Source organism: Acanthopagrus latus, chromosome 23, assembly GCF_904848185.1.
Source record: "Acanthopagrus latus isolate v.2019 chromosome 23, fAcaLat1.1, whole genome shotgun sequence".
Lineage (NCBI taxonomy): Eukaryota > Metazoa > Chordata > Actinopteri > Spariformes > Sparidae > Acanthopagrus > Acanthopagrus latus.
The window spans coordinates 22,032,842-22,044,422 of NC_051061.1; the positions used below are offsets into that span (position 1 = coordinate 22,032,842).

General features: G+C 39.6%; 2 protein-coding genes across 9 annotated transcripts in view; one reads left to right on the plus strand and one right to left on the minus strand.

Annotated features, from left to right (window-relative positions):
- Positions 1 to 10,264, plus strand: part of baiap2a (BAR/IMD domain containing adaptor protein 2a) — a 67,648-nt gene extending 57,384 nt beyond the window's left edge. Inside the window, exons 14-15 of one of the 6 annotated variants that reach the window (XM_037088966.1) lie at positions 4,592 to 4,634; positions 5,167 to 6,262. In XM_037088966.1, coding sequence (XP_036944861.1) covers positions 4,592 to 4,619 — 28 coding nt within the window. In that variant the 3' untranslated portion in view covers positions 4,620 to 4,634; positions 5,167 to 6,262. Of the gene's footprint in view, positions 1 to 925; positions 1,864 to 4,591; positions 4,635 to 5,166; positions 6,263 to 8,811 lie in introns of those variants that run through there. The other 5 variants (XM_037088967.1, XM_037088964.1, XM_037088965.1 and 2 more) reach the window with 5 other exon arrangements.
- aatka (apoptosis-associated tyrosine kinase a) overlaps positions 8,299 to 11,581 on the minus strand; it is a 37,886-nt gene continuing 34,603 nt past the window's right edge. For all 3 annotated transcript variants that reach the window (XM_037088960.1, XM_037088959.1, XM_037088961.1), the window contains 3 exons: positions 11,359 to 11,551; positions 11,066 to 11,269; positions 8,299 to 10,944 (listed from right to left, as the gene is read on the minus strand). In XM_037088960.1, coding sequence (XP_036944855.1) covers positions 10,916 to 10,944; positions 11,066 to 11,269; positions 11,359 to 11,551 — 426 coding nt within the window. In that variant the 3' untranslated portion in view covers positions 8,299 to 10,915. The remainder of the gene's footprint in view (positions 10,945 to 11,065; positions 11,270 to 11,358; positions 11,552 to 11,581) is intronic.

Here is an 11,581-nt window from a genome sequence, read left to right on the forward strand (position 1 = left end):
GTTAATAGCTCCTTAAAATAATGAGTGCAGCGCAGCGGGGGGGTCAGCGCCTCCCTTTATCCGTCAGAGTGCTGCCGGTATATTTTGCACCGTAATCCTATCAAGTCCCTCGCTGACTCACCAGTAGGTTCTGTGAGGTCAGGGCTAAGAATGATGCTGTGCCCGTTTCTGTCCAATCAGGGAGCACATCCTCGTGTACATGTATATAAATGTGTGTGAGAGACGGAGTGTGTGTGTGTGTGTGTGTGTGTGTGTGTGTGTGTGTGTGTGTGAGGGGAAAGTGACGGCGGGTGTGTGCGCTCGTATCGGTGTCTGGTGGTGTTGTGACGGTAGACATCACGCTGACTTCATCTCAGTCATCACTTGCTTGTCAGCCCCGGGGGGCTCCGGGCATCAGAGTCGAGCTGTTTTTTTACACACTCTCGTCTCCTGCTCTGAACGTGTGTTGTTGTTGTTGTTGTTGTTGTTGTTGTTGTGTTTCTTTTTGTTTTCCTGTATCAGTATTTCTGAGACAACTCAACTGTCCCCTGCAGGGTGTACTCACCCCCAACAGACTAATCTAACATCCCTCCAGCTGAAGGAGATGACTTGATTTTCTCATCAACAGAAAAAACTTCTCGGCAAACAAACGTCAACCAAAAGCTGCCAAAAGTCAACGTGAAAATCCTAAATGTGAAACGAATTTTTGAAAAAAAACAAACAAACAAAAAAAAGTGTTGATGAGAGAATTGGAAGTCCAATCTTCCTGATCACGGCAGGTGTGTTTGGAGTTGCAGCTGTAGGTGGGGGCGCGATGTAGATTTCCCTGACCTCCACCTACACCTCTCCTAAACTCCACCGTGCCTCCTTGTGCCTGTCTTGTCTTTCTCCATTTCTCTCTGAGTGTGTCCGACCTGGCAAGCTTCCTTCTCTCTTTGTTCCACAGTGACAGTCCTGATGGCAAATTGATTTCGACTGTGTGAGAACAGACATACAGACAGACACAGACAGCTCCGGATAGCACAGGGGCCTCTTCCTCCCCCACCCATCTCCCCCCCTCACCCCCCCTACCCTTCCTCCTCTTAGCCTCCCTCCTGTCCACTTACCTCCTCCTCCTCCTCCTCCTCCTCCTCTGCCTCCACACACACCCCTTCTCCAAGTGGAAGAGGCCAGTTTCATCCCTCCTTTCTGTCCTCTTCTTCCTCCCCGGGTCCCTCCTTTTCCTCCTTCCGTCCATCCTGGGTGCTGCTGCTGGTGGTGTCGGTGTGGACAGTAGCGGTTGGTGGGTGGAGGATTGCGTTGAGCGAGAGAGCGTGAGCGGGGCCTACCTGCTCGGCATGCAGCGATATGGACTCTGAATAATCTCTGATCACAGTCCACCATCACGGACTGTTTTCTCTCTCTCAAGAGACTGCCTTTGCTACTGCTTGTCTTTTCATGCATGTACATGGTTGTGTCATTTTGTCGAACTGAAGGACATGTTCATGTACTGTACAAGTGCCAAAAGACTTCAATGTCATTGTACTAAAAGCCACCGGCTGAATGGCCTTTTATAAGCACACGTGGGGCCCAGTATTCTCCCACCCAGCACACACACACACACACACACACACACACGCTCGAAAAAAAACCCAACAAAAAACAAGCTTTGTTCAAAGTAAGGCTGTGCAGCAGATTACTATGTTCCTGTTCTGAGAGATCCCGTGTAGGTCGCGCTGTGCTTCCTTGTGTCAGTGCTAGACTTGATTTTTTCCGTCCAGAGGGTGTGTGTCATATCTGCCTTACTTTGCTTCTTTTATTTTCTATTTTCAAACACATATTTTAATGTGCAATGAAGCAAATCTTCAAAATTGAGCTTCAAGAATATACAGTATATATATCTACATAAATATATAAATATATATATATATATATATATATATATATATATATATATATATATATATATATATATATATATATATATATATATATATATATATATATATATATATATATATATATATATATATATATATATATATATATGAATTGTTTTCCGTCAGTCCAACAAATTGCACTGTATTATGATCATTGCAAAAACATGTTTTCATATAAATTCTCAAATTTAAAATTTTCCCCTTCAAACCGACCACAGGAAGAAATGTTGGTCCTGGACGCTTCTGCAAACCACGATTATCTTAAAAATAAAAATGTCTTTTGTTTCTATATGTTAAATCTTCAGTTTGTTGTTGTGACTCTGAGCGTTTAGAAAAGATCATGTTTTGACTTAAAATAAGTGGTTTGGTCGCCACAGACACGACTGATTATTTGGGCCAATATTCAGCATGTTTTCTTGTTGATCAGTATTAGTGCTGTGGGAGAGAAATCGAGTGGCGACTACAGACGAGGCAGAGGATGCGGCATCCGATTTATTTTAATCGGACCCAAAAAACCTTGACATCAGATCGGTAACACGTCACAAGTATTCAACAGTGAATTAAAGGAATCTGCAAAGTTACAGAAGTAATCAAATAAATCTAGTGGAGTGGAAGAATAAAGAAGAAAACATTTAAATACTCAAGAGATGTAGCTCATAATTTTATGTAAACTTAATGCTAAAGTAAATTGTTCTTATATTCCGTCACTGGGTGATTATATAAGTTTGACACTGTGACTTTCTTTCTTTTAATGTACACTGCAAATCTAAATCAGCTGTCAGTCTCCTTGATTTGAAATAATCGGTACAGATATCGACCCTGAAATCACCATATCTGTCGATCCTTCGTCTCGACTTCTCCTCGAAAGTTTCAAACAAAAAAAATAGTGAAAATAATCCTGAGGTCTCATTAAAAATATCGAGTAGTTTCACGCTTACCAGTGTCAAAAACGTCGGCTCGAACTGTTTGTTAAAGTCCAGCACCACCTCCTCGACCTCCTGATATCGTGGACATGAACTGTGAAACGTTACGTACAGATGTGTGTCGGTGGTTTGCAGAAATGTTCACCACCAACATTTTACTCTGGCGACTGGACTGCAGTCTTTCCCCCGGGCTGAACTTCCTGTCCCAATTCCAGTCAAAATAAATAAAACGCCTCACTCCAGTCTGACCTCATTTTGGTCTTTTTTTATTTATTTTTTTCTTCTGAAGCTTCGGTGAGTTTGGAGGTTTGATCTTCGTTTAAATTTTCCTCGATGACAGCTGTGAATTAGTTTTTAGGTTAAATGACAAACCACGGCTTTTGCAGCTCTCAGTGTTATTTATGATTGTATTCCCTGAGTGGCTATGTAGTTTTTTGGTCTTTTTTCTTTTGAAAAAAAAAAAAAAATTATTGTCCTTGTAAAAAAAAAAAAAGAAGAACATATTTCCAGAAACAGTGAGAAACTACTGATTAGTTGAAGTGTTTATCTTATGCATGCTGTGGAGGGAAACCAGAAAAAATGTGATACTGAAAATTGACCTTGAATGTATGGTGACTTTTTACAAAGGTATTCTAAATAAAACATATCTCTATATATTAATAAACAGTCTGGTCTGGAGAGAAATCTGTTCTGTCAGTGACAATGACATTTTCAGTTTTGTTGAACATTTTCCTTGTTTCAAAGTTACGGCTCACAAATAATAATAATACATTTTTTTGTCTTCCAAAATGTTAAAATAAAGTGTAATTCTGCCAATTTCACACATGAAGGTGTATTTACAGGTACAGGGGGGAGTACAACTACATATGTGGGGAAACAAAAAGACTTTAAATCCTTTTCTGGCTTCAAAAAGGAAGTTTCATGCAAGTGCATTGTGGGTAATGTAGGCGCCAGATTTTAAAACGCAGTGGTGGAGAGCGGACTCTCTTATAACACTGTTTTGACTCATTGTGGACAGTTTATAAGCAAATGATCAAACTCAAAAACTGGCACCTACATTACCCACAATGCAACTGACCGCAGCCACAAAAGGCTTTATGCTGCTCACGTGTTCAGTTAGATTTCCCCCGAGACCTTGAATCACACTTTTTAATGTGTAGAATTGGCGGAGCTGCCCTTTAATTCCTTATCTCGAAATGTTCCACCCTTGTTTGAATCATTTCCAGCAGCATGCACACTTCTCACCCCCCCCAATAATAACACCCACAGCATCTGTGTCGCTCTCTGTGTCACTGTCTTAAAGAAAATAGACTGTGTGTGTGTGTGCGTGTGTGTGTGTGTGTGTGTGTGTGTGTGTGTGTGTGTGTGTGGATCTGAACTCTGCCTGCCCGTCTTTATTTTATTGGTTGTATTTTGAGTTGCGGCTTGTGTTTTGAGTTGTACTCCGGTGACTGTTTTGATATCGGACACGTTTTTAGCCGACAGACCTGCCTGTTGATTGTGTTGCATTAACACACACACACACACACACGCACACACACACACACACACATTCAAAGGATTCGAACAGGACAGTTTTTTTTTTTCCAGCATGTCGAGCATGAAGTGTTTTACTTTCTCCATCCCATCATCTCGGTTACAGTTTCTATAAATCGACCTTACAGTATGTGTCATCTTGCACCAGACTAACCAGCAGTGTTTGTAACAAAAACAATGTGAGCCATGCATGATCTGAGAGATTCAAACCCAAAGGTTCTCTTTACCTTCCAGTTTGGGTCCAGAATTGTCCCGGTTCTGAGGGAACAGGACCTCCGTAAGTCACCCCCCCCCCCAACATTGCCTTTCAGCCAAGCCAATCTCTTTTTCTTTTTTCTTTTCTTTTTACTTTTCTCTCTATTTCTGCCTGGTTCGCTCTGCTGTCATCGGCTGTCTGTGCTGCAGTGGGATGCTGGGAATCAGTCGCTGGTCTTTTCTGTCCTCTGGCCGCCGCGGACGTGGCAAACATTTGTCAGTCCAGCGGGCCGCAGGGGTTGTAAAAACAATTTAAATGTTTTCTTTCTTTTACAATACCATACAGAGAAGACACTAACCCTGCATGTGTTGCCTCTTGCGAGCTGCTTTTTGTTTCTTCATCCTGAAAGTTTTTTTCACTACACGCTTGCTACGACTCACACTAGAACCCTCGCAGCTGTTTGCTCAGCTTCAATGCAAGAAAGAAAACTTGAAAAGGAAGGATGATTTCTTTCGGGTGTGGTCACATTAAGTTCACCTCCTTTTTTTATGTGTGTCAACGTGTTCAACCTAACTGTCGCTGTTCCCTGTCTCACCCCTCCTTCTCCCCGCAGTGACCGTTCCTTGGAGGTCTACCTCCGGCCCACCTTCATTGACGACCGATCTGCACCCATCTTCTACTAGCGGCCTGCTGCCCCCCCCCCCGACTTTTGTCCACTAATGGGCCCTCTTGACAGGAAGAAAAGAAAATGGCTAACATTGTCACGTTTGTACCGGTGTTGTGTTGTCACAAGAGGGCCCAGAAGTGCGACTAGCGGGGGAATTAAAAAAAAAAAAAAAAAAAAAATCACCTCAAGGAACATGTTGTTACACTACTAAGAGTTTTAGTTTCTTTGCCGCGGGGAATTCGCTCAGAGAGAATTCTCCGGTTTGATGTTTTTCTTCGCAAACGCTTCCACAGTCGCCGGACGCCTCACAGCCCGAGCGCTCGAGTGTGACAGATAGATTTTTATTAGTTATTTAGATCCCGCACAGTTGTGGATAAGGTATGGCTAATAGGTTTTTACTAGTGATGCCGTCACATTATTATTTATCTGCACTTCTACTATGGGACTCTTCTTTTCTTAAAAAAACAAAACAAAAAACAACACTGTAAATTTCCTTTGAGGATTATTTAATTATTAAGTGAGTCTTGAGGGTGAATAGAAGACAGCTGACGTCTTCAGTGTGTGATGTACTGAAGACGACGTGTAGATCGGATCCTGCCACAGGTAGCTAGAGCCGGACAGTCGCTGAGTGAACTGTAATTCTGCTTCTGTTAAGTGATATATAGTACCTATATTTACTAGTGGTGATACAGTATACCCATGTTGTCAATGTGGGAACTGTGCCTTCTACTTTTCTTGTTTTTTTTTGTTTTTTTTAAACCTAGCATGGTCTGATGTCGCCGTGTTGTTCCTACAGCATCAGAATTATTGTTGCTCCGGGATTATCGCTGCAACCGACCGACCAATCATGTTTTGTAATTTTGTAGCTTTGCAACATGCAGATGGAAAAAGAACGGACAGAAAGTTTTCCTCTCCAACACATTGTTGACCCTCAAAGACCGGGAACTATTCCAGGGAGGGCGCCCGACTCTCATTGTGTTTATTTTGTGTTTCCTGCCCTGCTGTAGCATCATGTGATTCAGGATGTACAATATGTTTCAGTGTAGCTCATTTATAATTTACCACAATCTGTTTTGAACACAGACTGAACCTCAGGAAGTTTTGAGTTTTTTTCAAAGGATGTATTTGGATGTTTTAGACTTCCATGTTAATTATTTTTTTGCGTCTGAGCAAGTTTCAGCCAATATTTATAATATTATCCTAAGTTTTTGAGTTTTGAAATCAGGTTATCCTGTATTTGATTTAACAAGTGAAGAGAACTTTTTTTGACTTTTTGTGACGTTGGCCCAGAGGAAGAAACTACGTAGGTTTCTTTTTATGAATTGTGCTGCAGAACATGTTTACTATTGATTTCCTGAATCCATTAACACATCGAGAAACTCCACTTTACTTTTTAGAGCATATGGATAAGATGAGTGGTTCAAAAGTTACAAATCATTTTACAACAATACATTTTGTAGCCGACTGTCGCTGTTTGGGTCTTTGAGTGTTATTAAATGTGAAAGGATCTCTTTTTAACCCAAAGCATCTTTTACTTAAACCTATGAATAACAATATGTTCTCTCCTGGACTCCTGAGCGAGAGTTTTTGTTGAAACGATGATCCTGGTGCAACAACAGTGATGTTCTAGGAAAACAGCAACGAGATCAGATCCACCTTAAACACGCTTCACGCAGCATCGAACTAATCATGTTGTAAACTGGTTTGAGGGCATATGTGTCACAATTCAACTTGTATTTTTGATATTCCTGAAAATATGTTTTTTTGTTGTTTTTTTTTGTTTTTTTTGTTTTTTGTTTTTGCTTAGCAAGCTCCAAGTACACTGCAACTGAAATAACAGGAGAATATTTTGAACTGCTTCTCTTTCCTGCTCTCTAAATGTCAGTAAATATCTAAGCTGCCAGATAGCCAAGAAGTGCATACATAATGGGGCTTTTTTTATATATAAATATATATATATATATTCAGCTTTGAGGGAGTGGTAGCTTATCAGATAAGGTACAGTATTATCACAGCTTATGATCATTTCTCAGTATTACACACTCATCTGGGAGGACGGCTTGCAGCAGAGGCATTTATCTGAAGTCTGGATAGTCGCTGAAACTGTGTGTGATGGAAGCAACAATGTGTGTGACTGTGTCAATGAGTTAAAAATGCCTCTTAGACTGCAGGAAATCAAGAGTTACATCGCGATGAGTCCTTTTACACTGAGTGACATGATCAGGCTTTTACTACACGGCGCATTTTTTACTTTTATATAGCTTTCCATCTCATGTTTGTCCCTGTTTGTATTATATCTGTACTGTACAGAAAGTGCATATAAATTATCATGTCCGAAATAAATCGAAAAATGGGCACAAACATCATCCTTTTTATGTGTTTTGTTTCATGTCTGTGTGTTTTTGTTTTTTTCCTTTTCTTTTCCTTTCCGTCGACATGGACGCAGATAAATACATCACAGACACAAGAAGGGAAAAAAGTATTTGGATTTATTTGTTTGGGATAGTACAATAGCAATGAGTGAGGGGAGGAGGAGGAGGAGGAGGAGGTGGAAACAGCAATGTTTGTTACTACCGGTGCACGGAACAGCCCACCTCACCTTCTCATTAAGGTGTCTGCCATTTTCTTTAGCCAATAAGGCTCTGAAATATCTCTTTGGCAAATTTGAGTAGAGCGAGAGAGAGAGACTGTCATCCTGGATTGCATCTATAGTTTTTTTTTTTTTTTCCTTTTTCAAATCGTACAAAAATACTAGCGACGTTTTCTCTTCTTGCAAGAACTTAAAAGGCAAGGTGAGAGGAAACAGAATTGGCACTTTGAGCTACAGAGGGACAGAGAGGGGGAGGGAGCTGTCGATACAGCAGTAGTAATTCAAGTCAAGCTACCTGCTACATGTTGAGAAAACATTCATACAATATGTGAGATCTTTTAAATGTCTTATTTTTTTTGTTGTTGTGTTTTTTTGTACACCTCAGACCTGGCATTATACATTATGTATGCGAACATGGACGATACCTAGACGTAGAAAAAGATGCACTGGAGATGACGCGGACATTCAACATTTATGACTGAATTAGTGTGGAAACACCTCTCTATCCCCTTTGGTGTCATTCTATTGCTGATGAAATGTAATAAAAGAGAAAAAAAAAAATGATGCCACAACGAGAGTGAACCTGTAGCCGGCACTGTGGACATGAATGAGGAACCTCACATGTTTTTAATTGTTTCATTCCAGGATGGGGGAGATGTAGCGCGTCTACAAAAAAAAAAAAAAAAAAAGAAAAAAAAAAAAGACCAAGTTTGGCTATACAAAGTGCTTCAGATGGATTTGGGAAGGTTCATCGTTAACCAGAGTGAGCGGTGGTGATAGTTCAGGGAGTGACAACATCGATATGACTGGATTAAGTTTCAGCACCACCCACAGCTGTTAAATACGAGATGAAATAAATTCAGATTGTTTGGGAATCAACTTCAGCTTCTTATGTGACAATCAACCGGACATCATTGTTCTCTGGCTCCACCAATCGGACCTCTAAAAGTCTTTCTTTTTTTTTTTTTTTTTCCTAAATATGCCGGATCGATGGTAAGCAGATGAACCAAGGCAGCCAATGAGAGGAGCAGCTGTGAAGCCTGTCGTTTCACCATGTTTTTCTACTTTTCATCATTTATTTTCACCAACTCTTTGAAACAAGGAACATAAATAAAACTTTTTAACATGCATATTAGTAGCATACCTCTCCTAAACATGTACAGGCCGAAACTATGGAAATGAATAATAAATAAATTGCTCAATTAATAAGTATAAAATAAAACTTTCTTCTTTATTTATTTAATCTGTAATAATTCAACTATTTATTTAGTTTCACATTTTTGTGCCATTTTATTCATAAATGTATTAATTTTTGAATGTATGTATGTATTATTTTATTTATTCATGTAGGGCTACTGTTTTGCAAAATGCAAAGGGAAATAACACAGAAATAAATATGTAAAAAATGAATAAACAATAGAAAATGAAGTTGTAACATAAATAAATTGGGGGAATCAATACAAAAGTAAATAAATCCAGAAGCAAATTAAAACAGAAATATCAATTTATGTCACATATTTTATAGTTTAATCATTTCCTACATTTAGTTTTAATATGATTTATGGTGTATTTAATAGCATGCAATGTATTTATTCAGATATTTAATTCTTACTCTTAATTCTTTATTCTTCTTTTTAATTTGCTAGTTTGATTTTCAACTCTCAGTACATCCTGTTCATCCTTGCGTGACTGAACAAACGTCTACAGATGTTTTTAGAAAAACTCTAAACGGAGTCAGAATTTGTTCTGCATTCTTAAGCGAGGTCTTGCTCATAACTAATTCACTGGCAGCTTGACACACAGTCTGAACCCACAGAGGTTCAACTGGTGAATTAATTATGAGCAAGACCTCACTTAAGGATGTGGAACAACACTTGAAATGTTATAAAGGGAGAATTTCTTTCGGTATTCCCGACTTATAAAGGCCCATACCGAGCAAAATACATTAAGTTTATAATTCATGTACAACAATTTCCTTATTGCCTAGCAGCTTTACAATATGGTCATGCAGAATAAGGGCCCAAAAAGTGTCTTTATAACTGCTACTAATATGCATGCTCATAAGCATAGCAGTAAATATGTGTTTCCTTGTCTAAAGAGTTACCTTATTTTCTTTTAAATTCACAAACTAGGTCACCAACTGTGGAAGCCCTGAAAGGCAAGGGAGACATTTCTTTTTTTTTCTGGTGCTCCATTCTCTAAGTTTGTGTGAAAACAGAGTGAAAAAAATCAATTTTCACAATGAAACATTTTTTTTTTCACGTGTTGAGACAATAAAAAAAAAAAAACAATTTTCACAAGTGATTTTTTTTTTTTTTTCCAAGAGTTAACTAAGTGTTGATAAGATGAAAGGCTTCCATGTTCGTCCAGGGAAGTTTTCATCCCTCTCCAAACCCAACAAGCACCAATAATATGTTAGCAGGTTTTGTAACATGAAAATGAAAAAAAAAAAAAGCACCACTACTCATATGCTAATTAAGATAAGATTGTTTTTTCATTTGTCAAGATTTTTTATTTTTTTTACTCGCCTCGACAAAAAATGAAAAATCTGAAAAAAAAAAAAAAATGTAGTCGGCTCAACACATGAAAAAAAAATGCTATCGAAAAAATGGTTTACTCTGAGAACCTTATTTTTATGTACTTGTGAAAAAAAATCTTCACTCAAGATCTTAGAATAGCAGCACCAGAATTAAAACAAAATATTCCTCGCTCCTCAGGGCTTCCATCACCAACAGAAATTGCTGTTGCACTGAGCAAATCAGTTATATTGTCATATAGTGTTAATAAAACTAAAATACCAATGGTTTCTATCCCTGCGAACAAATTCATTAGATTTTGACTCCACTCTCCTGGTTGTCTCGATCAGGCTGCCGCTCCAACATCCTAAAAACATCTTTCATAAAATAAAATAAAAAGAAAGTGTGCAAATCATTGAGGGTCTTCCACTACAGTATGAGGCACTGTCTCATAAAGGGTCACCAGGGTCAGATGCCCCAAATGTCGATAAAAATAAAACTCTGTAAAACATCTAGATATAATAATGCTGCTTTTCTGTGTTGAGAAGGACCAGGACTCATCCTCCTCCGGTCAGGGCCGAGGGGGCGCTCAATCTTTTGGACTATCTTCACTGTTCTCTGTTGGGAAGAATCAATCGGAAATAAGTTCTCAGCTGACAGCAGCTAACAACAGAATTTGACTGATGCAAAGACCATGAAAAAACACTCTGCGTGTGACAGACAGGTGGTTAATACAGACCTGTTGCTGAGCCCGTGTGGGGGTCGGAGACGTGTGTGATAGAGAACCGTGAGACCATAAAACGGTTAAGTGCTACAGCTGCAGGTTTGGGAACCTCCGGACTGTTGGAGGTGGATGAAGGTGAGGATGGCGGCTCAGGGTTGGTGTCAGGTGAGGACGGGCGGTGCTCAAATGAGAGGTCATCTTTCCACTCACAACCCCCACCTGAAGTCACACATGCAATTACATTTACTCTGAGATTAAACCAACTTTGATTATTCTCCGTGGCATTTAATTTCCTTGGCAACACTCACCCTCTACTGAGTTGCCCCCATCTGCGTCTTCAGAAACACAGAACGTTTCACAGGATTGAGCCTCGAGCTCAGCTTCTAGTTCAGGGTCAGGCTGCAGCTGCTGGTCGGAGATTTTTTCCTCGGAGGATTCCTGTTCATTGGCCTCAGCTTCTACGGAGAAGGTGTAGTCAACCAGCTCTCCTGTGGGGCTCTCCTGGAAGTCACAAACAGAAACATATTAACG